Consider the following 24,301-nt stretch of genomic DNA (forward strand, 5'->3'; position numbering starts at 1 on the left):
CCAGGTCAGTCTTGGTCCTGCACGGCCCAGCGCAGATGGCGGCAGGCAGGGATGGGGAGAGGGGGGGACACGCAGCCTCCGCCACTGACTCACAGATGCAGGAAATCTCCTGGGAGAAAAACACAGACGTTCCATCCTTGCTGCCGGGGACGGAAAAGGGAAGCCCCGATGCAGAGCCTTCATACGGGCCTGGAAACACACACAATTGGCTCGTGAGTGCTTTGCTATGAGAAAAAAAAATTTTTTTAAACAGAAATAGCAGAAGTTATTAAGTACTGGAACTGGGAGCAATAAGACGGCAGGGAGAGGGTGTTTGCCTTGCACACAGCTGACCCAGTTCCATCCCCGGCATCCCAGAGGGTCCCCAGAGCACTGCCAGGAGTGATCCTTGAGCACAGAGCCAGGAGTAACCCCTGAGCATTGTTGCCCGGTGTGGCCCACCCCAAAAAATGAGTTTTTCCTTTTCTTTTGCTTTTTGGGTCACATTTGGCCATGCTCAGGGGTTACTCCTGGATCACGCACTCGGAATGACTACTGGTAGGGCTCGTGGGACCCTATGGGATGCTGGGAATCAAACCCGGGTCGGCCGCGTGCAAGGCAAACGCCGTCCCCGCTGTGCTATCGCTCCAGCCCCTGAGTTTTTCTTTAAAATCCCCCTGATTTTAATTGGGTTTGGTTATAAGGGTAGCAAGTCTCATTAACATCCCCTGATACTGCCTGCGTGCGTATGCGCGCGCACACACACACACACACACACACACACACACACACACACACACACTCCTGTCTCTCTCTCTTCCCTGGGATCTAGACAGTTTTTGCCCTTGAGTTTATCGTTGCTTTACACGAATCGAGAATTTCAGACTTTCAGCCTTATACCCCTCTAGATGCGTCATTGTCCCCCCTCCACCACTAACCTTCCTGCAGCATCTCACACAGCATCTGACCCCCCGACACCCGCCTCTCCCGCCCTCCCTCCCCTCTGCCATCACCAGGCCCTTCGCCGCGTCCAGAGCTGGCGTCACTGCATCTTGCAGTTCACGTGCTTTTGTGGTTCAGGTTCCACGTATGAGCAAAACCAGCCAGAAATTGTCCCTCGCTGTTACACTTATTTCACGTAACAGCGTCACCTCAAATCCCATCCATCTTGTCCCCGGTAGCACAATCTCATCTTTCTGTTGTTGTTCCTTTTTGAGGGGCCACAGCTGACAGTGCTCAGGGCTTATTCCTGGGATCAGTCTTGGGTGGGGGTGGGGGGGTTGGGGGGAACATAGGGGGTGCCCGGGGATGGAATTCAGGCCAGCTGCATGCCAGGCAAGCGCCCTGCGCCCTCCCTACTGCAGTATCTCTCCGGCACCCAATGAGAATTTTTAATTCTTCTTTTTTATCCCTGAAAATCTCCATTGGTATTTGACCAGGATGACACACTGACCCTGTTAGACAAACAAACCCATTAGACAAACTGGCTACTTTCATTGTGTTCTTCTAGTTCCTTTAAACAGAACTTTCCTGAGGCACTTTCATCCAAATCCATAGTCATGCACAGACACAATGAATCTTTGCCTCTTTCCTTTCCTTCCTTATTTTTTTTTAATTAAACATAGGGGCTGGAGCGATAGCACAGCGGGTAGGGCGTTTGCCTTGCATGCGGCCGACCTGGGTTCGATTCCCAGCATCCCATAGGGTCCCCCAAGCATCGCAAGGAGTCATTCCTGAGTGCAGAGCCAGGAGGAACCCCTGAGCATGGCCAGGTGTGACCCAAAAAGCAAAGAAATAAATAACTAAATAAACATAAACAGCCCAGTGTTCATCCTGCTTCCTCTAAGCTTTTTCCAGAGAAGTCATGGTTCCCACAAATGAATCGCCAAGTGCGAAATGTACTACATCTGAGAAAAGACACTTGATTGGAGAAGGACCCCCCACCCCCCATCACATGCCTTCGCTGTCCCTTTCTTGCTGTGAACAGTGAGCAAGGCAGAGGCCCTGAAGGGTTGGACCAAACCTGTCATAAGTTTTCATCCACGGCGGGAGTTTTGATCCTTTCCGCGTTGCTTTTGAAGCACAGCGCACCGTGATAAGATTCCGTTTTCCCCATTTGTCTTTTGCGTCTCCAACTCTGCAGTTCAGAGGGTGGACGGGAGAGGAGCAGATGCTTTCTCTCTGGAAACACATTGCAGAGCCGGGCCCTGCAGCCCCTGAGGGGTGTGTGTGTGTGTGTGTGTGTGTGTGTGTGTGTGTGTGTGTGTGTGTGTGTGTGTGTGGCAGTGGGGGGAGGGTGGAAGTCAGGACTCGCCGTTTCTTGCTCTCTGGCAGTGCCCAAAGCCCCAGGATTCCTCTAGCCCTCACCTCTCTTGGTGCTCCATTTTCTAGCAGTCGGACCATGGGCCAACGAGCTTCAGCAGGAACTGAGGTTCAGGTGCTCAGTTGCCACTTAACCTGGGGTGTCTGTCGGTCCCAGGTGCTTCTTGAATAATGCATCCTCCGTCTCACCTCTTTGGAACCCCCCCCCCCCCCCCCGCAGCCCCGCCGACCCTTATTCATACCCAGGTGTCAGCATGGCACCAGGGAGTGAGATGTGTCTCGGTAAGAAACTGAACATTTCAGGTGAGCAGGGGAGGGTCGTGGCGTGGGGCTCAGGAAGTGTGCACCCCGAGACCAGGAGCAGGAACGCTGCTTCAACCATGTGGCCCAAAGGGTGATTGTGACAGAGAACCGAGGGTGACGCAGTTAACTGGGGACAGTGCCTCGACTCAAAGCTAAGCAGCCTGACAACAGAGCAGAAATAAATTTCATTCTGGGTAAGCCCAGGGGGCGTCGCTTAACGTTGTGATGGGACTCGTCTTATGTGTATGTAGAAGAGACTGAGCAAAAAAAAAAAAAAAAAGCCAAATGAAGTTGGTTTTTTGTTTGTTTGTTTCTCAAACATGAAGCAAAAGAGTCAGAACTTGTCATTTTCCTCCAGGATGTCGTCGCTGGGTCCTGGCAGAGGAAGGGCAAAGACTTGATGCCCAGGAGAGAAAAATTGCAGATATTTCCGCGATATTTTGTGTCCTCAACTTAGCAGGAAAGATCAGGAGGGAGCTGGAGAAAGAGAGAGAGAGAGAGAGAGAGAGAGAGAGAGAAAGTGTGTGTGGTGTGTGTGTGTGTGTGTGTGGTGTGGTGGGTGTGGTGTGGTGGGTGTGTGTGTGTGGTGTGGTGTGTGTGTCTGTGTGTCTGTGTGTGTGTGTGTAGCCGAGTCTGCCTCAAGCATAGCCGCCCCCCCCTCCTTGCTTGGAACATTTACTCCACAGCTCCTGGGCCTGAGGGAAGAGGGGGAACGGCTCCGTTTTCTCACCTTGGAGGGAGCAGGCAGGGACACGCTCAGAAAGCCCGTGTCGCGCCAACAGTTCAGAAGGACTGACAGAGTAGGCCCGTGAGCGGGGCTCGGGTTCTGCGCCCTTGAGAACTGGGTTCTGTGTGGTCCCCGCCAGGAGTGGCCCCAGAGCGCCCAGCTGGCCCCCTGAGCCCTGCCAGGAGTGCGGCCTCCCACACACTCAAGGTAACGTTTTGGGGGCCGGAGTGATAGTCCGCCTGCCTTGCACAAAGACCACCGGGTTGGATCCCTGAGGCCCCGTAGGGTCCCCGGAGCCCTGCCAGGGACAAACCTGGCATGCAGAACCAGGAGAGAGCCCTGGGCACCGCCAGGCGTAGCCCCCACCCCACAAAGAAAGTTTTCGTTTACCCTGGCTTCTACTTCAGTGTAGAAAGAGATTCCGCGTGTGCCTCTGGCCCCGGTCCTGTGTCCCTCGGGGGTTTGTCTCCTGTCCTGCCGGGGGATGTGTGTCGGGATGGAGCCTAATCGATGAGGGGTGTAACGATCGGGGGCTCCAGACCCCCATAATCCTAGAAACAAGCTCCAAAGAGTTGGAGGCAAGTGAGAGCATTCACGGGCTCAGAGCGTGACGCTTCCAATCAAGCACTGCTCAGACAGCTTAGAAACAGGGCGCAAGGGGCTGGAGTGATAGCACAGCGGGGAGGGCGTTTGCCTTGCACGCGGCCGACCTGGGTTCGATTCCCAGCATCCCATAGGGTCCCCCGAGCACCGCCAGGAGTCATTCCTGAGTGCATGAGCCAGGAGTAACCCCTGTGCATTGCCGGGTGTGACCCAAAAAGAAAAAAAAATTAAGAAAAGAAAAGAAACAGGGCACAAAAGCTCTTGCACCGGGCCAGAAGCCTGTCTATCCGGCTCCTTTCTATCCAGCCTCCATCCAGAAGGGCTTTTTTGTGCGGGTGTAGACAGTGTGAAGACGGGGTGGCAGGGGGATGGAGGAGAACACTGGCTTTGCTTCAGAGCATCAATTATCTCTCTCTCTTTTTTTTTTTTAAATTCCCTTTCCACGATTTATTTGATATTTTGAACAGTGGCCAAAAAAGCTATTATAACTATAAAACATATTCGTTGGTATAAATCTCGTTAAGTGGAGCCATTTCATTAAGGTATTGACATGCCTAATTGATACGCGGAAGCCGGGACCGTTTTCATAGCTCATTTCCATATGCCGGCGCTGCGGAGAGGCTCGGAGCCGGAATCTTCTTTTTTTTATTATTATTAAAGTCTCCGTCCATAAAACTGCTCTAGATTCATCTGTCTGCCGTCTCGGGGGACCTTTGGCTGCCACTCTCCTTGATCCCGGGCCAGCTTCTCCTCTAAGTGGTGCCACTCGGAGGGGGCGGACGGGGCCCGAGCCCGCCCGCGCGCCTGTCAGGCCCGCTTATGATCAATAGGAGAATATTTATATTAATCAAGCACCGAGTTAATTAAATCAAACGGTCCTCGGGGTAAACTTAAGATACTAGAGGATGTGGCTCGGGATCGATGGCTCCTGCCACCGGGGCTTTAAGTATGTGCCTGGGAATGTGAGATGCAGCTTTGAAAAACTCGCTTCGTAATGGGAAAAGTTTGAGGGCTGCGGGCTCAGCCACAGAGACGGGAAGGGCGGGCAGGGGAGGGGCCTGGAGCAAAAGGGGTGTGGGGGTGGCAGGGACCCACCCCCCCAGCTCAGAGCAGGGCCAGAACACAGAGGGACAGGCCTTCTCGTCCACCTGTCCACCCCCCGAAGTCCCTGTAGCCCCTGGGGAAGAGGCCCTGGACCCCCTACCCCACCCCACCCCCAATCCGGGAGGCTTCTGCGTCGTTCCTGCAAAAGCTCAGGGGCTCAGAACCTTCCAGAGAGAGGCCTCGGTGCCCCCACTCGGCTCCCACCCCCGGAGGGTCCCCACCTGAGCCCCCGTTGGTCCTCAGCCCTGCTCCACTCACACCCGGCCTCTCTCCGGCCGCCCCCCGAGTCTCCGGCCCTGGCTGACCGACTCTCTGCGTGCGCGTCCCCCTTGCTGGTGCTCTCGCGTCCTTTCCCCTCACGCTGTCCTCAGCTCTGTCCTGCCTCCTGCCCTCCGGACAGCTGTCCTTCTGCGGGCCTCCCCTCTATGGCCAGCCCCCCACCGTCTGCCCGCCGGCCTCCGTCTCCCTTTCCTCATCCCTCCCAGCGTCTGCAGGCCTTGGCGGGTCCCTCTGCCTCTCGCCAGCTGCTCCCTAGGGCCCCTGGCTCCTGGCCCCCAGTTTCCCGCAGCCCCTCGAGGAGGCCGGCCTCCTGCCGCCCTCCTTCCCGGCAGCAGCCGCCTTCCCCGGGGGGTGGTTACAGGCGAGGCCAGAGTCCTTGGTGTCCTTTCTGGAGAGGCTACCTGCAGAGGGGGCCCACCCTTCTGGCAGGCGACGGACATCACCCTCACTGTCCCCTCGGCCCTGCCTGGCCCGCAGGCCGCATCTGATTTCCGTAGTCCCAGTCTGCAGTCTGCATGGCAGCCCCCCCTAGAAATGAGCCCCCCCATCATTGCCGTGCTACTAGGGTGCCCAGGCTGCTTGGGGCCAGCAGGGCCCACCTGGACACTGGCCCTGGCCGCTCTCCACCTGCCTGCCCGCGTCGGAGGGCCGGGAAGAGGGGAACTGGCTCCACGTGCTCCCGAAGGATGGCGAGTGTGTTGACCCCCCAGCCAGCCTCTCCTGGGCGAAACCCCCGTTTTGCTTGTGGTCCTCGGGCTCTGTGACAGCGTCCTGGTCTCTCCGTGTGACCCGGAGGATTCTCTCTCCCCCTCCCTCCCTCTCTCTCTCTCTGTCTCCCTCCCTCTCTCTCTCTTTCTCTCTCTCTCTTTTGTCTCTCTCTTTCTCTCTCTCTTCTGTCTCTCTCTCCTTTCTGTATATCTCTCTCTGTCTCTCCCTGTTTATCTCTCTGTGTGTCTCTCTGTCTCTCTCTGTCTCTGTCTTTCACTTTTTCTCTCTGTCTCTCTGTATCTCTCTGTGTCTCTGTGTCTCAGTCTCTGTCTGTCTCTGTCTCTGTCGGTGTCTCTGTTTCTCTGTGTATCTCTGTGTGTGTCTCTGTGTCTTTGTGTGTGTGTCTCTCTCTGTCTCTGTCTCTGCCTCTCTCTGTCTCTCTCTCTGTATCTCTCTGTATGTCTCTCTGCCTCTCTCTGTCTCTGTCTTTCGCTTTTCCTCTCTCTGTCTCTCTGTCTCTCTGTGTCTCTGTGTCTCTCTGTGTCTCTCTCTGTCTCTGTCGGTGTCTCTCTCTGTTTCTCTGTGTATCTGTGTGTGTCTCTGTGTCTCTCTGTCTCTCTGTCTCTCTCTGTCTCTGTCGCTGTCTCTGCCTCTCTCTGTGTATCTCTTTGTATGTGTCTCTCTATCTCTCTCTGTCACTGTCTCTCTCTGTCTCTGTCTCTGTCTCTGTCTCTCTCTCTCCCCATCACCAGCTCCTGTCAGCTCCCAAAGCTCCGTGCTCCAAGAGCCTCCTTTGCTAGCGGGAGTCTCACCCGCTCCGTTCTCCTGATCTGCGGGGGGCAGAGGCGCTCCCCCAAACACAGCCCCCTCTGCGGCACATGCTCACGTCCCCGTCACCGCTGCCCCCTCAGCACAGACTTAATCCTGCCCCCAGAAACCTGCTATTGGTTAGTCACGTGCGGGTGCAAACCTGCTCATCCCGGGCCTGCCTAGACTGCTTCCGCCCGAGACCCTCCCCTCCCCCCACCCACCACGGCCCGGCTCCTGGAGGACAAACGGGGGTTTGTGTGGTCAGGAGCGTCTTGGGTCTGTCCCGTGGCCTTCAGCTCACGGTGGCCTCGCAGTGCTCAGAAGCCTTTCACTGCTGCTGCATCCTGTAGGAGCCCCCGGCCCGCGGCCATCAGTTCTCCAGCCTCTTCCCGGGGAGAGGTTTAAGGGGCCAAGGCTTAGCCCCCACCTGTCCCCCCCGCCCTGAGCCGGAGCAACAGTACAGCGGGGAGGGCGTTTGCCTTGCACGCAGCTGACCCGGGTTCGATCCCCGGCATCCCATAGGGTCCCTTGAGCACCGCCAGGAGTGATTCCTGAGTGCAGACAGAGCCAGAAGTAAACCCCTGAGCATCACCGGGTGTGACCCCAAAAGCCAAAAACAAAAAGAAAGGCTGAGCCTTCCTCCCCGTCTTCCTGTTCCCTGCCGTCTCCCCTGGAGGTTTCCGCAGCCGGCTCTCCACACCAGAGCCTTGGGTTGTCAATCAAGCACCCCCTAGCACCAGGAGGCGGGGAGAGGAGGGCGCCAGGCCCCGGTGGAAGCCTCTGGTAGGACAGCAGGCACTGGCACCTAGCACGTGGTCAGCCCAGGTTGGCTCCCCGACACCACAGATGTTTCCCTGAGCCCACCCAAGAGATCCCTGAGCACAGAGCCAGGAGCAAGCCCTGAGCACAGCTGGATATGACCCCTCCCCCCAAAAAAAGATCTTTATTATAAGTCTAAGGGACAGCCTAGACCTGGAGGAGAATTCCCAGAGCTTGGGGGTTCTTCCCCGTCATCCACAAACCAAAGACAGGAAATCACGCAGACAGTTTGACCCACGAGAGGGCACCAGGAAAGCTGCGAACCTTCAGGCCCTGGGCTCAGCCATAGTCTTTACCCACGTGAACCTTGGGAAAGACCACATTATGGGCTGGAGCCATAGCACGGCGGGGAGGGCGTTTGCCTTGCAGGTGGCCGACCCACGTTCGATTCCCAGCATCCCATAGGGTCCCCTGAGCACTGCCAGGAGTAATTCCTGAGTGCAGAGCCAGGAGTAACCCCTGTGCACCGCCAGGTGTGACCCAAAAAGCAAAAAGCACTTTGACCTGTCCCAGGTCCCTAATTTGCCCCCTAGGGAGCTTTTTGGCAAAATCAGAGAGGTCCCCTCTGTTTGCTTCGGGCTGGTGTTTGCGCTGAGAGGGGCACACTGACGGGAGAGCGGCCTTATTTGCTTTGTATTTCCAGGGGTTGGGGGGGGGGAGATAATAGAACAAAGAAAACAAGTGGAGTGCTTCAGTCTTGCCCTCTCCTTCCCAAAACCCCAGGAAATGGACCCAAATAGTAACCGGAAAACATCAACTTGGAATCCACAAGGAAAGCTGCGTCCAGACACACACTCACCCCCCCCCCGCCCTTTTTTGAATTTTGCTGATCACCGCACGGGAAGCTCTGCCCTCCCCGAGACATTGCACCTCAGCCCCTAGGCCACCAGGTCACCTTGGGGAGGCAAGCGACAGTGTCAGGTCAGCCATTCATCACAAAGCAAGCCAACGGCGCCCACTTCATTTCCCAGCAATTCCATCACCGTCCCCCCGGCCCTACCTCCCCACAACCCCCACCCGTCCCCCCCCTCCCCGCCCCGAGGTTCCATCTCCTAATTGCAAAAGCTTTTTGGCATGGGGACGTCTTGGTGACGGGGAGAGAGAGTGCTTCATCGAGGCCATCTCCTCTCCCAAGACGGGGACGGAGGACGCTTAGCCAGTTAATCAGCAAATGCTCCACTCGAGCTTTGGGCCAAAAAAAAAAAAAGAAGAAGAAATCGATTTACATAAAGCTACTCCTCAAGATGAATTTGCCTCTGCCCCCCGCCCCCCCCGCCGCCCCTGCCTTCCCTGTCCAGTCAGCATTAGACATGCTGGCTGGAACAATCGAATTAGGGATGAAAGCCACCGAGGGAGCGGAGGGACAGAGGAGGGACAGAGGGGGAGGGGGGAGGGTCGGGAGGGGGAGTTTCTCGGCTTCGGAGGAGGGTGGAGGCGGTGTAGCATCGGACGCCTTCTCCCGAACTCCGTCGGGCAGATGCGTAGCTCCACACAAAATGGACACGGGCAAAACACCGCCCCGTCCTTATCAGCTCGGACCCTTTGGGCTCACCAACGCCCACCCCAAACACTGATTTTTCCAGCAAGATGAAAACAAAACAAACAAACAAAAAAATCAGCCAGGACAGTTCATGGGGCTTGAAACTTGGCAAGGGGCCGATCAGACTCACAAGCAGGTCCTCACCCTGACGTCATTGGCCGCATCTCCTCTCTGCACACGTAATAAGGACACCCACAAGGACAGGGGGACCTGCGGGGTCCGCGCCCACAGGCGCGTGGATGGACCGGTCAGATGCCGGGAGGCAGAATGCGGGTGACGGTCCCCTCCATCACCTCAGGGCTGTCGGGATAGGGCTGGAGGGACGTCAGCAGACTGTTCACGAGAGGGTACCCCCCGGCCCTACCCACGGGACTGCCTGGTCACTGCGGGGTGCTAATCCCAGAGATTACTGAGCTGTTGGGAAGCTCAGTCACTCGGCCGCATGCTGGACGTCTTTGGTCATAGTGCTGTGAGCCTCGGTTGGCACGGCGTAGGGTCATCTCGTGAAGAGAGCTTCTGTCTGCACCGGAAGCATCAGTTACCCTGCCTGTCCCCGAGAGGCTCCGAGTGTAGTGACGGGGGTGGGGTGGGGGACATGCCCCACTCCCAGGGAAGAGGGTGGAGTGACGGGACTCTTTCAGACTCCTCGCTCCCTGCACCCAGAGGTTTCTTTCTGCCTTCACTGATTCCAGTCAGAGTGGCACGGGGGTGCTCACACGACATGCGTTGCAGGTGCCTTGTCAGCCCACGTCTGTCTGGGCCGTAGCACAACCAGGTTCTGTTTCCGCCCGTCATCGTCTCGTGGGCCCTGTTTGACCCTTGTTTGCCCTCCCTCCCTCCCTCCCTCCCTCCCTCCCTCCCTCCCTCCTTTTCCTTCCGGGGGTCACGGTTTTGGTCTTAGGAGCCAGAGGGGTTGCGTTGCTATCTTTCCCGTCTCATTTCTTTACCTGACTCCGTTGACCGAGTAGCATCCCTTCTCGGCCCCCCCCACCCCCGCCCTGAGGTTGTGGCAGATGGCCAGATGTCATCTCTCCTCATAGGTGTACGTGGAGGCAAAACTGAGCCCGCCGTCGAGGGGTCTCATCTTCTTCACTCGCTGCTCTGCTTTGAGGCACTTGGTTTGTGTCCCACCCTTAGCTCCCGGGGCTAGCACGGAGATGCTCGGGGGTGGGGCATGCAACTGTCTCCTTGGGTTCGTGTCTTCATGGCCTCGAATGACTGCCCAGAAGTGGCTTAACTGAATCCTGCGGTAATTCTGTCCTTCACTTTCCTCTTCCGGCTCATGGCTGGGGACGGAGCCCAGGGCCTCGCACCTGGCACTTGAGTGCCAGCCCTGGCCCCCGTTCTTTTCCTTTTTTTCTTAGTTTATTATTGAGTCACCATGAGACACAGTTACAAGCTTTCATGTCTGAGTTTCAATCACCCAATGATCCAACACCCATCCCTCCCCCAGTGCACATTCCCCACCACCAGTGTCCCCAGTATCCCTCCCCTCTCCCACCCTCCCCCTGCCTCCATGGCAGACGGTTTCCCCCATACTCTCTCTCTCTCTCTACTTGGGGGCATTATGGTTTGCAATACAGACACTGAGAGCTTATATCATACTTGGTCCTTCATCTACTTTCAGCACACACCTCCCAGCCCGGACAATTCCTCCATCCTTGACTTAGCCGATCCCTTCTCTGTCCCAGCTGCCTTCTCTCCCCCGCTCGTGAGGCAGGCTGCCAACTATGGCCCGGCCCCCATTCCTGCCTCTCGGACGTGCTTCCCCATGGTGGCTGCCCCTCCACCCACGGGGAATACGGGCCCCTTCCCCTCCGCTCCCTCACCAGCCCTTGCTGCTGTGGTTACAGTCACTCATGTGCTTTGGGTTCTGCTAGTAAGAGAAGGGAATGAGCATCTTTCCACGAGCCTGTTGGCCTTCTGCCGGTCCACTTTGGAGACGCGTCTGATCAGCTCGGAGGCGTCCACCTTGCTGCATCCCGTCCGTGTTTTCTATCTCTCTTCCCCCTCTCACCCCTTCCCGAAGCAGCCACATTGGATTTGTGCTGTTGACTGAGATTTTCTCCCTCCCCTGGCAGTGCTCGGGTCCGTTAGCTCCCGAGTCCAGCTCCGCTCGGTTCTGGAGCTGCACAGTCCCCTCGCTAGTGGCCCCGGGGGACGACTGGGGCCTTTGGAAGGTGGCCGGTCACTTTTGCGGGGAGGTGTACGAGACATGCCCAATCCCAAGGACTTGCAAGGGGAAAAACAAGAGCAGGAAGTAACTCATCGGCGACTCTGCAGGCTGATTTCATGCCGACGTGATAGTATTTCACAACATCCTAAGTGCCGCCCAGGAGAACCGTCCCCCTTAGGAGCGGGAAGGCCAGAGTGCCGGGCTGGCCTCTGCCCAGGAAAGGCCGGACGATGCCGTGAACGCTCTCCCTCCTCCACCCCGGGGCCCTGCGCAGTCCCAACATAGAGATTACATGTCGCTCTCCCTCCGCCAGGCTGCCCCCAGCCCAAACCTGCACCCTGGGACTCACGACCGAGGCTGACAGCCTTTTATACCTGAAACACGGGTGGTCTCTGCACTTTTATTTTTTTATTGAATCACCGTGAGATAGTTACAAAACTTTCATGTTTGAGTTTCAGTCATACAATGATGGAACACCCCTCCCTCCACCAGTGCACATTCATTCCTCACCACCAATGTCCCCAGGATCCCTCTCGTTCCCCCATCCCACTCCTTCCCCTGCCTCTATGGCAGACAGTTGCCCTCTTTATCTCTCTCTCTGCCTCTCTCTGTCTCTGTCTCTGTCCCTCTCTTTCTTTCTCTTTCTCTCTCTCTCTCTCTCTCTCTCTCTCTCTCTCTCTCTCTCTCTCTCTCTCTCTCTCTCTCTCTCCTTATGGGTATTATGGTTTGCAATACAGATTACAGATACTGAGAGGCCATCACGTGTGGTCCTTTATCTACTCTCAGCACACATCTCCCCTCCCGAGCATCCCTCCAACCATCACTGACTGAGTGACCCCTTCTCCATCCCAGCTGCCTTCTCCCCCAGCTCAGGAGACAGGCTGCCCACCGTGGAGCAATCCTCCTGGCCCTTGTCTCTCCTGTCCTTGGGGGCTAGTCTCCTGTTACGATATTTTATATTCCACAAATGAGTGCATTCTCTGCACTTCAACCCGAGATGCTCCTCTTTAAAATTACCTGAGAGGGGCCAGAGCGATAGCACAGCGGGGCGGGCATTTGCCTTGCACGCGGCCGACCTGGGTTCGATCCCCGGCATCCCATAGGGTCCCCCAAGCACCGCCAGGAGTGATTCCTGAGTGCAGAGCCAGGAGTAACCCCTGGGCATCGCTGGGTGTGACCCAAAAAACAATAATAATAATAATAATAATAATAATAATAATAAAATTACCTGAGAGGCGCTGGAGGGATAGTCCAGCACTAGGGCACTTACTTGCCCTGTGCACGGTGGCCCAGGTTCAAGGACCAGAATCCCACACGACCCCCCGAGCCCCTCAAGAGGTGATCCCTGAGCACAGAATGAGGAGTAAGCCCCGAGCACTGCCAGGTATGGCCCCCAAACAAATCACTATCTGAGACATTGAGATGAGGTAAGTAGGTGCACAGGTAACCAAGTATATCAATATGAGATGTCCTATTTGTTGGCTTTATGCTAATAACATGAAGATAGTGATTGGCTTTGCCGTGTTGCAGTCCCCTCTGAAAAACACATGTTTGTTCACCACCGAGAGCGTGTCCCGGGTTCCAGAAGCATACCAGTGGCAGTTTAGGAGATTAAACCGACGCTCTCAAAGACCGGAGAGCATCCCAGGCACCCGCCCGCCTGCCCGTGCTCCCAGACGTGCTCGGGGTTGAGACGCCTCAAGGTCTTCGGAAGTCTGGGATGGGTTCCAGAACTCTGCATTTCTTTAATCACGGAAAATTCCAAATGTATAGAAAAGTCGATCGCACGCTCTAAGCCGGCCCCCTCTCCACCCCTCACCCAACTCCAGTAGGATTGGCTGCGTCTGTCCCTGCCCAGGTCTCCCTCTTCTGCAGGAGCTGAAGCAAAGCCCTATTCCCCCTCTTTTTTGGGGGGGGGTACTGGAGCGATAGCAGAGTGGGTAGGGTGTTTGCCTTGCATGTGGCCGACCCAGGTTCGATTCCTCTGTCCCTCTGGGAGAGCCCGGCAAGCTACCGAGAGTATCTAGCCCGCAGACAGAGCCTGGCAAGCTCCCCGTGGCGTATTTGATATGCCAAAAACAGTAACAACAGGTCTCACAATGGAGACGTTCCTGGTGCCCAGTCAAGCAAATCGATGAACAATGGGACGACAGTGCTACCTTTTAAATCAAGACCAAGCTTCAAGGCAGTATAACCCATACTACCATTGTCCTATTTAAATTGTTTTGGGAGCACTTCTAGCTCTGTGCTCAGGGATCACTCCTGACGGGGTTCCGAGGGCCCTATGGGGAGCTGGGGCTCGAATCCGGGTCAGCTGTGTGTGAACGCCCATCCCAGTGTACTGTCGCTCCCACCCCCCCCCCAAGTTTCCTTTTCCATGACATGTGCCTGTTTGTTTTCCAAGCACCATGGGTAAATCCTGTCCATGAGACGATGAACCCCCCCCCCCGAGGACAGCAGCTTCCGGGCTCTGGTGACCCCCAGACAGCATCTTCAGACCATCCTGGTCTTTATCCAACTGTCCACTTAGCAAGATGAGCCCAAAAGCATGTGATGAAACCCCTTGGCACTCTTTGGCTTTTTGAATCAGACCCATCTATGCACAGGGGTCACTCCTGGCTCTGCACTCAGGAATTACTCCTGGTGGTGCTTGGGGGACCATATGGGATGCTGGGAATCAAACCCGGATCAGCTGAGTGCAAGGCAAATGCCCTCCCCGCTGTGCTATCGCTCCAGCCCTACCCCCTCAGCACTCTTGCACGTGTCTGCAGTCGTGAAAACAGGGTCTTTTCTTCTGTAACCCCCGGGGAAGACAAGGAGGTGGTGGGGACCGTGAACCCGGCACAGCTGTGTGAGCCCCCCACCCCCACCCCGCCCTGCGCCGGTGGTCCGAGGCGGTCTGCAGAGCAAGTTCAGAGGCAGAGTAGCTTGCCGCTGGTCCCAGGACAAGCCAGCTTGCGGCTCCTCTCGGCAGCGTCTCTGTGCTTGCGTTCTGTCCAGGTCCCCAAAGGGTCCGTGCGTTTGGACGCGCGAGCCCAGAAGGACGGCCCCCCGGGGTGCTGGGGTCTGACACCTGACACCGGGAGGAGCCGGTGTCCCCCGGTGTTATAGACTGGGCATGCTTCTCGCGAGAACGCCAGGGCAAGTAGGAAGGAGGGAGCCAGGGAACACGCTAAGGAAACTCCCGTTGCCCCTCAAAGCAGCAGGACGCGGCCTGGGCTTTTGTTCCCGGGTGTCAGGGAGTCTTCTGCTTCATCGGGTGGCTCCCAAGGGCTCTCTTCAGACTCTTCTGGAATCTCCCTGGGACAAAGGATGGCGGAGCAAGACACCCTGCGGTGTGTGTGTGGGGCGGGGGGAGAAACGGTCATTTGGTTTGGACGGTGACCCACTCCCAAGCGTATCATCCGGCTTATTGAGATGAATGGTGCAGGAGAGAGCCGCCTCTCCAGATCAGATCAATCTTCCCCGACGTCCACATTGTGAGCCCCCAGCCCTGCCCGCTCCCAGGGGAGCAATGCTTCCTGCGCATCTGTCTCCCACCGTTGCTTTTAAAATAAAGCGAGCAGGCCAGGGGCTTTCGTTCCCAGAGCACTGGACTGTCCACCGAGCGATGCAGATTCCCGTCAACTAGATGTGGGGAGAGAGGGCTCCGTCCCTCCCGGCCAGGGTGGGTAGCGTCCAGGAAATGTCTGCTGCCAGAGTTATCGGGAGATGGTTTTGAAACACTTTCCCCCCACATTCATGCTGGTCAAACCCTAATGTAGGGCTGGAGCGATAGCACGGCGGGTAGGCCGTTTGCCTTGCACGCGGCCGACCCGGGTTCAAATCCCAGCATCCCATATGGTCCCCTGAGCACCGCCAGGAGTAATTCCTGAGTGCAGAGCCAGGAGTAACCCCTGTGCATTGCCGGGTGTGACCAAAAAAAAAAAAAAAAAGCAATAAAAAAAAAAACCCTAATGTACAAATGGCCTCCTCCTCCCCACCCTCCACCTCCCCGCCCGTCTCCGACAACTGGGTGGGCCAGTGGTCGAGTCTCCGTCCAAGGGAATGGGAGCAACTGTGTTTGTCTTGACCTGTCCCCAGTCCAGTGCGGTGTCTGCATATAAATGCTTTCAGATCGCTCCCCCGCGACCTGCTCATCTGACTAATCATGAGCTGATGGATTTTTTTTTTGTAATGCCATTGGGAGGGCCCCTGATTGGTCCCAGTCTAGGGAGGCAGACAAAGAAGACGGGGTTGGACGGGGTTGGACCCACTAGCTCTGGTCACTCAGCTCCCCTGAGCTCTCTGGATCTCTCGTCCTTGTAGCTTTTTTTTTTTTTTTAAGCCTTCCTAGATTCTCACCTTGGAGCCTCTTCTTCTGCATGTTTCGGGCCCCGGTGGCTGACCCTCATCTCCCGCGTCTTTAGACTCCCTCTGGCATAGCTCATCCTTTGGGTGCCCAGGTCACCCCTGTCCAGCCTTCAGGGGAGCCGGCAGGCGCAGGGAATTTGCTTCTGTCTTGGGTGATCTCTGGCCACCCATTGGATGACACCCTGCTGGGAGGCCCAGCCTCTCCCTCCCCAGGTGTTGGACAAAGGGTCCAGTCTGCCCTGCTGCCCCCAACTCCCCTTCCCCATCCTGCGTCTTCCCCCCACTTCCTGCTTCCTCCAGGGACCTCGGCAGTCTGCCACTTCCTCCCTCCCTCCCTGGCCCAGAGACCGACCGACTGACCGACCGACTGACCGTCTAACCAAAGACTGGCCTCCTCGCGGGAATCCGCCCCTCCTGTTTCATCCAAACCCAGAGCTGGAGAGAGAGCACAGCCCCCAGGGTGACCTGCCTGGCATGCGCCGATCCACGTTGGATCCCCGCCCCCCTCCCTGGCACCTCCTGTAGTTCCCCCAAGTCCCGCCGGGAATGACTGCTGAGGGGAGAGCCAGGAGTAACCCTTGAGCACCTCACCCCCCAAAAAATATATATATATAGCAACAGCAAAGCATCCAGAACCCGGTCTGGGCACTCCCATCTAGATGATGGAGGGAGGGAGGCGTGAGCCCCTCCGTCAGATTTTAGGGCAAGGATGTTGGCCCCCTGAGTGTTTCCTGCTCCGCAAATGGGAACAGATTCTGAGAAGCGTGAGGAGGGACATCTCCGGTCAGTCGAGCAGACCTAGGGCCAAACAGACGCACGGTCACAAAGAGAAAGAAGTGCAGGGACCAGAGCCATAGCCCAGCGGGGAGGGCGTTTGCCTCGCACGCAGCCGACCCGGGTTCGATTCCCAGCATCCCATGGGGGTCCCCCGAGCACCGCCAGGAGTGATTCCTGAGTGCATGCATGAGCCAGGAGTGACCCCTGAGTGTCACCGGGTGTGACCCAAAAAGCAAAAGGAAAAAAAAAAAGAAAGAAAAGGAAAAGAAGTGCAGCCGATTGGTGGCTGACCCTCCAGGCTTCCGAGTGCTCCACACTCTGCAGCTCTGCCCACCACGCCTCTACAGTGAATGGCGCCAGCAGGGAAACTGAGGCCCAGAGCCCCGGGTCACTGGCTATATACAGGTCGTAAAAGGCCACATTCCCTTCAGAAACAAGAGCCCCCCCAGTTCAGGGGGTGCTTCCAAAGCCCCTTGGGTAGCTTCAGGATCTCCCAGGATTGATTGACATCTGGGAGCAAGTCCCAACGTTCCATTTGATCTCCCAGAGCCTTGGATGTCACCTCAGATGTCACCCAGCCCTCCCTACACAACACACACACACACACACACACACACACACACACACACACACAAAACCTCCTTCAGCCAGGAAGACTCTGCTTTCCTGCTCTCTCTCCCCTCCCCCCACTCCACCCCCATCTGGTGAGCTTGCCTGATCATCTGGGGTGGGTCAGGGTGGGGCACTGGGGGGGGCGGGTCGCTGTCACTTACTGTCACTCTAAGCACAAAGCACACTGACATGGCGGGGGGAAGGCCAGGGAAGCTTTTTCCAGAGCTCCTGGAACTAGACAGGCCTTTTCGATCCATTTATCAAAGTGTCCGCCCGGGCCCGTTTCAAGGTAGATGAAGCCATAATAAATTTGCAAAGAAAGTTAATCTGCGTCCAAAGCATTTTAGTAAATTAAAAAGGCGGGGGTGGGGGGTGGCGGAGGAGGCGGCGGGTTGGCTGGAAGGGGGACGGATTGCTCCTGGCCAGCTCCTGTGTGACTGACCGTCTCCTGAAGAGGTTTGCCGAGGCGGCCTCGCGTTCGGGGAGGGAATAATCTGTCGGTTAATCATTTTCCGGAAGCAGGAAAATGCACTTTAGCTAATGCAGTTGTCCGTGTCTTTGAGAACCCTAATTATTTAAAAAGGCGTCTTGATCCACGGCCCCTTTCCCAGCTCTGGGTGTCACTCCCACAGCCTCCTTGCTCCGTCCCCGTCAGAAAGCGCCACCCTTCTGCCGCCCGCCCGGCCTCCTGCCTTTTGTTGATTCTTTTTTTTTTTTTCCACAAGATCTGGTCCCTCAGCCTCTCTGAGCAGTTTCCCTCAGATGAGCGGGACCCTCCATCCCCAGCAAGCTCTCGGTCCACACCAGGCTCTTGAACCCGACACACAGGTGTGAGCACTTTTTGGCTGGTTTGTTTTCAACACGTAAAGACACTTTAATCTTAATTCTGAGTCAGTACACGATCTCACATCATCTGTGCGGAATTACATATGAAAGAGTGTCACGTCGTAGATGGATGGAAAATCTCTTCCTCTTAGTTGTTTTTAAATTTTTTTTTTATTTTATTTTACTTTTTTACGGAATCAGTGAGACAGACCCTTACAAAACTGTTCATGATTGGGTTTCAGTCGTACAGTGTTCCAACACCCGTCCCTCCACCGGGGTACATTTCCCAGCACCACCAGTGTCCCCAGGTTCCCTCCCATATCATCCCCCACCCCCTGTCTCTATGGCAGGCACTTTTTGCTTTTCTTCTCTCCCTCCCTCTCCCTCTCCCTCTCCCTCTTCCTCTCTCTCTCTCTCTCTCTCTCTCTCTATCTATCTATCTCTATCTCTCTCTCTCCTATTGGGCATTGTGGCTTGCAATATTGATACCGAAAGGTTATCAAGAATATCCCATTATTACTTTTAATACTCAGTTCTTGAGGTGTGAGCATTTTTTAAGGGGCAGTCCCATGCGGTAGTTCTCGCTCGCGCTCTCTCTCTCTCTCTCTCTCTCTCTCTCTCTCTCTCTCTCTCGCTGTATGTGTGTGTGTGTGTGTGTGTGTGTGTCTCCTTTTGGTCATTGTGGTTAATATTGAAAGGTTATCAAGAATATCCCTACTTTTAAAGTGAAAGTAAAGTAAAATTTACCAGTTACACATGCGGAATGGGGAGATGGGGAGGTGGGGGGGAGGGGGGAGCTATACTGTGGTTCTTGGTGGTGTTGAATATGTGCACTGGTGAAGGGATGGGTGTTCGAGCATTGTTTAACTGAGACTTAAACCTGAAAGCTTTGTAACTTTCCACATGGTGATTCAATAAAAGAATAAATTTTAAAAAAAGAATATCCCTACTCTTAATACTCAGTTCTTGAGGTATAAGCATTTTTTAAGTCAGTTCGATGTGGTGGTTCTCTCTCTGTCTCTGTCTCTCTCTCTCTCTGTCTGTCTGTCTGTCTCTCTCTCTCTCTCTCTCTCACAAAGACCCCCAGATCATTGAAAGAAAGGGAATATCCCAGCCCTGCGCCTTCCCCGGCCCCATCAGGAACTCCGCGCCGGAGGTAGTTATAAAATCAATACACAGTCGCGTGGACGATGGCAGCTCCGCTGTCAGAATCCAGAGAGCCTCAGCAGGAGGTGGGACGGATAGAACCTGCTAGCAGACCGTCGCGGGCAGCAGATACTGGCCCTGCCGTCGACCTTTCATATTTTTACTTTTATTTTTTTCTCATCTGGGACTCCATCAGGGGCACATCCCATGGGCAGGTGGGGAGGAAGCCATGCTGGGAACAGCCCCCCTAGAGTGAGGGCAGGCTCGGGGGTTCCCACAGGGAGACCCGGGCGGGCTACCGGCCCCAGAGCTTGGAGCTGAGCCCCCGACAGCAGAGCCTGGGGGCGGTCCTCATCCTTCCCTCCGTACTGCCTGGGGCCCAAGGGGTTAAAACGCTGCCCTCCCGGGTGGCCCTTTGTCCACCTCCAGGCAGGATAATAGTTGACAAGCGCCAAATGTCTCCCCTTTGCCATCCCTCCACCCGCCCCACCACACACACACAGACACACACACACACACACACACACACACACACACACACACACACACACACACACCCCTCAGCTCTTTGCGTCCTGGCCCCCAGCCTGCGCTTGGGGTCTGCAGGGCTTCGGGGGGCAGCCCCAAAGCCAGGGGGAAATCGCATTAGTGGGATGACAGGCTGGGGAGGGGGGGGGCTGGTGGGAAGCAGACACACGACCCTCGAGGTCACGGGCTGACCTCTGCTATCTCCAGGGTGCTCTGGCACCCCGAATCCAGGCCGGAGCCCCGCTCATCAAATTGGACCCGACCAGGGGAGCTGGCCTGGGAATACCCCGATGTCCTTAGGTCACGTGCAGATGGGGGAGGCTGGAAATGGGGGGGGGGGGGCGGAGGGTGGAGGGAGGCACCCAGCTCTCCAGCCCCGGGCCCAGGAATACCCAGAGAGGGGGATTCTCCACCCCTCCACCCCCGGGCCCCGAGCCTGGCTCTGGGGTCTCACCAGGTGCCCCCAGATGCCCCCCCCGGCACTGTCAGCTCCTTCTCAGCAGGTGAGGGTGGGACGGGCGCGCAGGCTTCTCCCCAGGGCCCTGTCGGTGCCCCCAGCTCTCGGGGCTCCGCCCTGCTGTGTCTCTGATGGAGCCTGACCCCAGAGCTGCACACACCTACCCACACGCGCAGGCTGGACCGTCTGTCCTCGCTCCTCTAAGGGCAAGCCCATGAGCACCCGCCGTGGGGTGGCCACACACCCACATGGGGGGACAGTGGGGGACGGAGTGGTCTGGACGGGTGTTCTAACAGAGTTCGCACACACACACACACACATACACACACACACACACACACACACACACACATACACACACACTGGCCATCGGCTGAGGCGGACCGGGTGGTCCGGACGGATGTTCTAACAGAGTTCACACACACACACACACACACACACAGACATACATACATACACACATACACACACACTGGCTGTCAGATGAGGCAATCGGGTGATCTGGACGGATGTTCTAACAGAGTTCACACACACACACACACACACACACACACACACACACACACTGGCCATCGGCTGAGGCGACCGGGAACGTGTGCAGCTGTGGCTCCGTCCGGGCCGGTGCCATTGTTTCTCGCCTGCTTGTTCTGTTTGGGGGCCAGCCCTGGTGGTGCTCAGGGCCGCCCCCCACCCGGCCATGGGGGGCTCTCCCTGCTGTTGCTCAGGGGACAGAACGGGGCCGGCCTCGTCGGCCACGTGCAGGGCAGGCACCTTCCCCAGTGGCTGTTACTCCGGCCCTGGGTAGCGGTGTTTTGGGTCATACCAGTGATGCCCAGGAATTACCCCTGGCGGTGCTCGGGGGACCCTAAGGGATGCTGGGGATCGAACCCGGGTCAGCTGCATACAAGGCAAATGCCCTCTACCCACTGGCCTATCGCTCTGGCCCCGCAGGTGCCTTTTTAGCCTTCCTGTCTCAGGGCTTTTGTTTGCTGCTCAGAACACTTGTCCCAGGACCCTCACTCTGTGTTTGTGTGTGTCTGTATCTGTGTGTCTGTGTGTCTGTATCTGTGTGTGTATCTGTGTCTGTGTGTCTGTATCTGTGTGTCTGTGTGTGGCTGTGGGTATGTCTGTATCTGTGCCTGTGTGTGTGTCTGCATGTCTGTATTTGTGTGTGTCTGTGTGTATCTGTGCATGTCTGTGTGTCTGTATCTGTATGTGTCTGTATGTGTTTGTGAGTTTGTTTGTGTCTGTGTGTATCTGTGTCTGTGTTCATCTGTGTGTCTATCTGTGTGTATCTGTGTTTGTGTGTCTGTGTGTGTCTGTGTATATCTGTCTGTGTGTCTGTGTGCATTTGTGTCTGTGTGTGTCTGTGTGTGTCTGTGTGTATCTGTGTCTGTGTGCATATGTGTGTCTATCTGTGTGTATCTGTGTTTGTGTGTGTTCTGTGTGTGTCTGTGTATATCTGTGTCTGTGTGTCTGTGTGTGTCCGTGTGTGTCTATATGTGTCTGTGTGTATCTGTGCGTGTCTGTGTCTGTGTGTGTCTCTGTCTATGTGTCTGTGTGTGTCTGTGTGTGTGTGTGTGTGTGACTTGCCTGCTGTGGCCTCCCTGTGCCCTGACTGGCTCCCACCTGTTAGAGAAAACACATCTTTCGAGTCTGGAGAGAGCAGAGAGCACTGAGCGCCAGCCCGCCTCTCCCCCGGCCCCTTCCCGTGTTCCCTCTGCCTGTGTCAGTCACGGCGGGTGTCCCTGAGGACGGGGACGTGTCGCTCCCCGGCTCGCGGTGGATTGATCCCTCCCCAGCCCCCAGGCCGCCGCGAGAGCCAAGTCTGGGGCGGAACAGAGAGTCCTAATGAGTACAGAGCAGCACAGTGGGAGGGGCCGTGTCTCGGGTGCGGGGGGCCGGGGGCGGTGGGCAGGAGGGTCCAGGACACACACACACACACACACACACACACACACACACGCCCGTGTTGGATGGGCCTGTGGAAAGGCATCTGAATTCCCCAGGCCTGTCTCTCGGGTGATCTGGGGAGCCCCTGGGGGTCTCTGGCCCCTCTGGATCTGGCCAGGCCCCCTCCCCGGCCCCCGCCCCATACCAGGAGCTCAGCGGGCCGAATGTGGGCCCCCTCTGACAAAGGCTGGGAGCGTGGGGTGACGGGGGGATCGGGCAGCGCTGACCCGTGGTGAGGCGGGGGGGGGGGGCACACCAAGGAATTAGGTGCCTTGTGTGTGTGTGTGCGCGTGCGTGCGTGCATGTGTGTGCATGTGTGTGTGTGTGTGTGAGAGAGAGAGAGAGAGTGCTCGTGCAGCAAGTGACCCAGCAGCCTGGCTCGGGGCCTGAGACTCGAGACCACCCAGGGAGCCCAGCCCTCGGCCTGCCGGCCTGTGGCCATCCCGGCAGAGGCGGTGACTGGTGGCAGCCCCCGGCCCCTCCCCCAGCTCCCGGGCTGCAGTTTGCGTCTGAGCTGCGCGGAGAAGACCGGCCTTGGCTCTAACGCTGCCTCTCTCCCCCCTCCAGGGACCTGAGCGAGAACCAGATCCTGGGCATCCCGCGGAAGGCCTTCCGGGGCATCGCCGACGTCAAGAACCTGTGAGTGACGGCCGCGGCGTCAGCTCGGGGCTCCCGGGCCAGAGGCGGGCGGGAGGGCGGGAGGGCAGGGGGTCAGGGGGGCCCGGAGAGAGGCGGAGGGTCATCGTGCATCCCGGAAGCCCCACCCCCTCCACCCCAGAGTCCCGTTGATCCCGCCCTGGGCCGGCTCCTTGTTTGAGTATGTGGGAGGGGGGGATGTCAGAGCTGCAGCCCCCACCGCAGTCCCTCAGAGTGTGTGAGATGCTGGTGGGGACCGTGGGGGCAGGGGGCGGCATTGCGCCATCGCCAAAGTGTGCACATGCATCTCGGGGGCCAAGGGAACGAGAGGCGGCAGCTTGGCGGGAGTAACGGGACTTGGGAGGTTCCAGACGCCAGTGAGCAGGCCACGTTGTCTGCTCAGTGTTTTCCCGGGGAGAACCCCTAGCGGGTCAGCCCAGGGCCGCGGGCCCACCCACAGAGCTCATCCTTCTCATTCCCTGTCTGTGGGCGCCGTGGACATTGTGCCCATGGCCCTCATGTCTGTGGACATCGTGCACGTGACCCCCGTATCTGTGGGTGCCACGTAATGCCATGTCTCTGGGCGCTGTGCCCGTGGCACCATGTCTCTGGGCGCCGTGCCCTTGGGCACACAATGCTCCCGCATTTTCACACCACACTGTGTGTACGCAGGAATTTACAGTGGCACTCGGCCTGGAAGGAAACTCCCCTCCTTCTCCCAAGCCCCCAGCCCCAGCCTCTCTCCACCCAGCAGCCGTGTTTACATGGCGGAGACCACTCTCCCCTGCACCCATCTTCCGGGAGCCTGCCCCCGAGGTTTCTGCACCCCGGATGGTGATTAAAACACACACACACACACACACACACACACACCACTATTCCGGGATGTCCAGCAGCCGTGGACGATAAAGGCCCGGAGTGCCCAGCTTAGAAAGAAACCATGGCCAGGGACGACCCACAGGTGGGGCCAGTCCACAAGGAGCCCCGCAGGAAGAGGGGAGAAAAACCCAGGTCTTTTTTCTGTTTCCTTCCCCCCCTGTAAGTCTTAACATGGATCTGCTTGGCTTGTCTTAACACCCACCTTCGAGTGGGAAGAGACGGGAGTGTCCCGTCCCTTGGGACTTGGTCAACGTGGGTAGCCGGGGAGAGGGTGCGCGAGTGAAAAGGAAACAGACACAAGAAGAAGGAGACAGACACAGACAGACACACAAGAATGGGACGGACACAAGAAGAATGGGCGCAAGCTCCCATTTTATTTCTCCTAAGCTGTCACTGTCACTGTCATCCTGTTGCTCATCGATTTGCTCGAGCGGGCACCAGTAACTTCTCTCATTGTGAGACTGATTGTTTCTGTTTCTGGCATATCCAATACGCCACGGGGAGCTTGCCAGGCTCTGCCGTGCGGGCAGGATACTCTCGGTAGCTTGCCGGGCTCTCCTAGAGGGATGGAGGAATCGAACACGGGTCGGCCGCGTGAAAGGCAAACGTCCTACCACTGTGCTATCAAATCTTTTATAGTTGATAATCTGAGGAAGTGGGCAGAATGGGAGAGCAGCAAAGAATGCAAACGTTTAACGAAACTGGACGTGGGCCCTGATGGCAGTTTCCCTGGGAAACAGTTCTGCAGCCTCTCCCGAGAAGCGG

General features: G+C 56.9%; 1 protein-coding gene across 2 annotated transcripts in view; it reads left to right on the plus strand.

Annotated features, from left to right (window-relative positions):
• SLIT3 (slit guidance ligand 3) overlaps positions 1 to 24,301 on the plus strand; it is a 517,570-nt gene that overhangs the window by 378,629 nt on the left and 114,640 nt on the right. For both annotated transcript variants that reach the window (XM_055125249.1, XM_055125250.1), the window contains one exon: positions 22,589 to 22,660. In XM_055125249.1, the coding sequence (XP_054981224.1) occupies positions 22,589 to 22,660 (72 nt within the window). The remainder of the gene's footprint in view (positions 1 to 22,588; positions 22,661 to 24,301) is intronic.

This window comes from Sorex araneus, chromosome 2 (assembly GCF_027595985.1).
Source record: "Sorex araneus isolate mSorAra2 chromosome 2, mSorAra2.pri, whole genome shotgun sequence".
Lineage (NCBI taxonomy): Eukaryota > Metazoa > Chordata > Mammalia > Eulipotyphla > Soricidae > Sorex > Sorex araneus.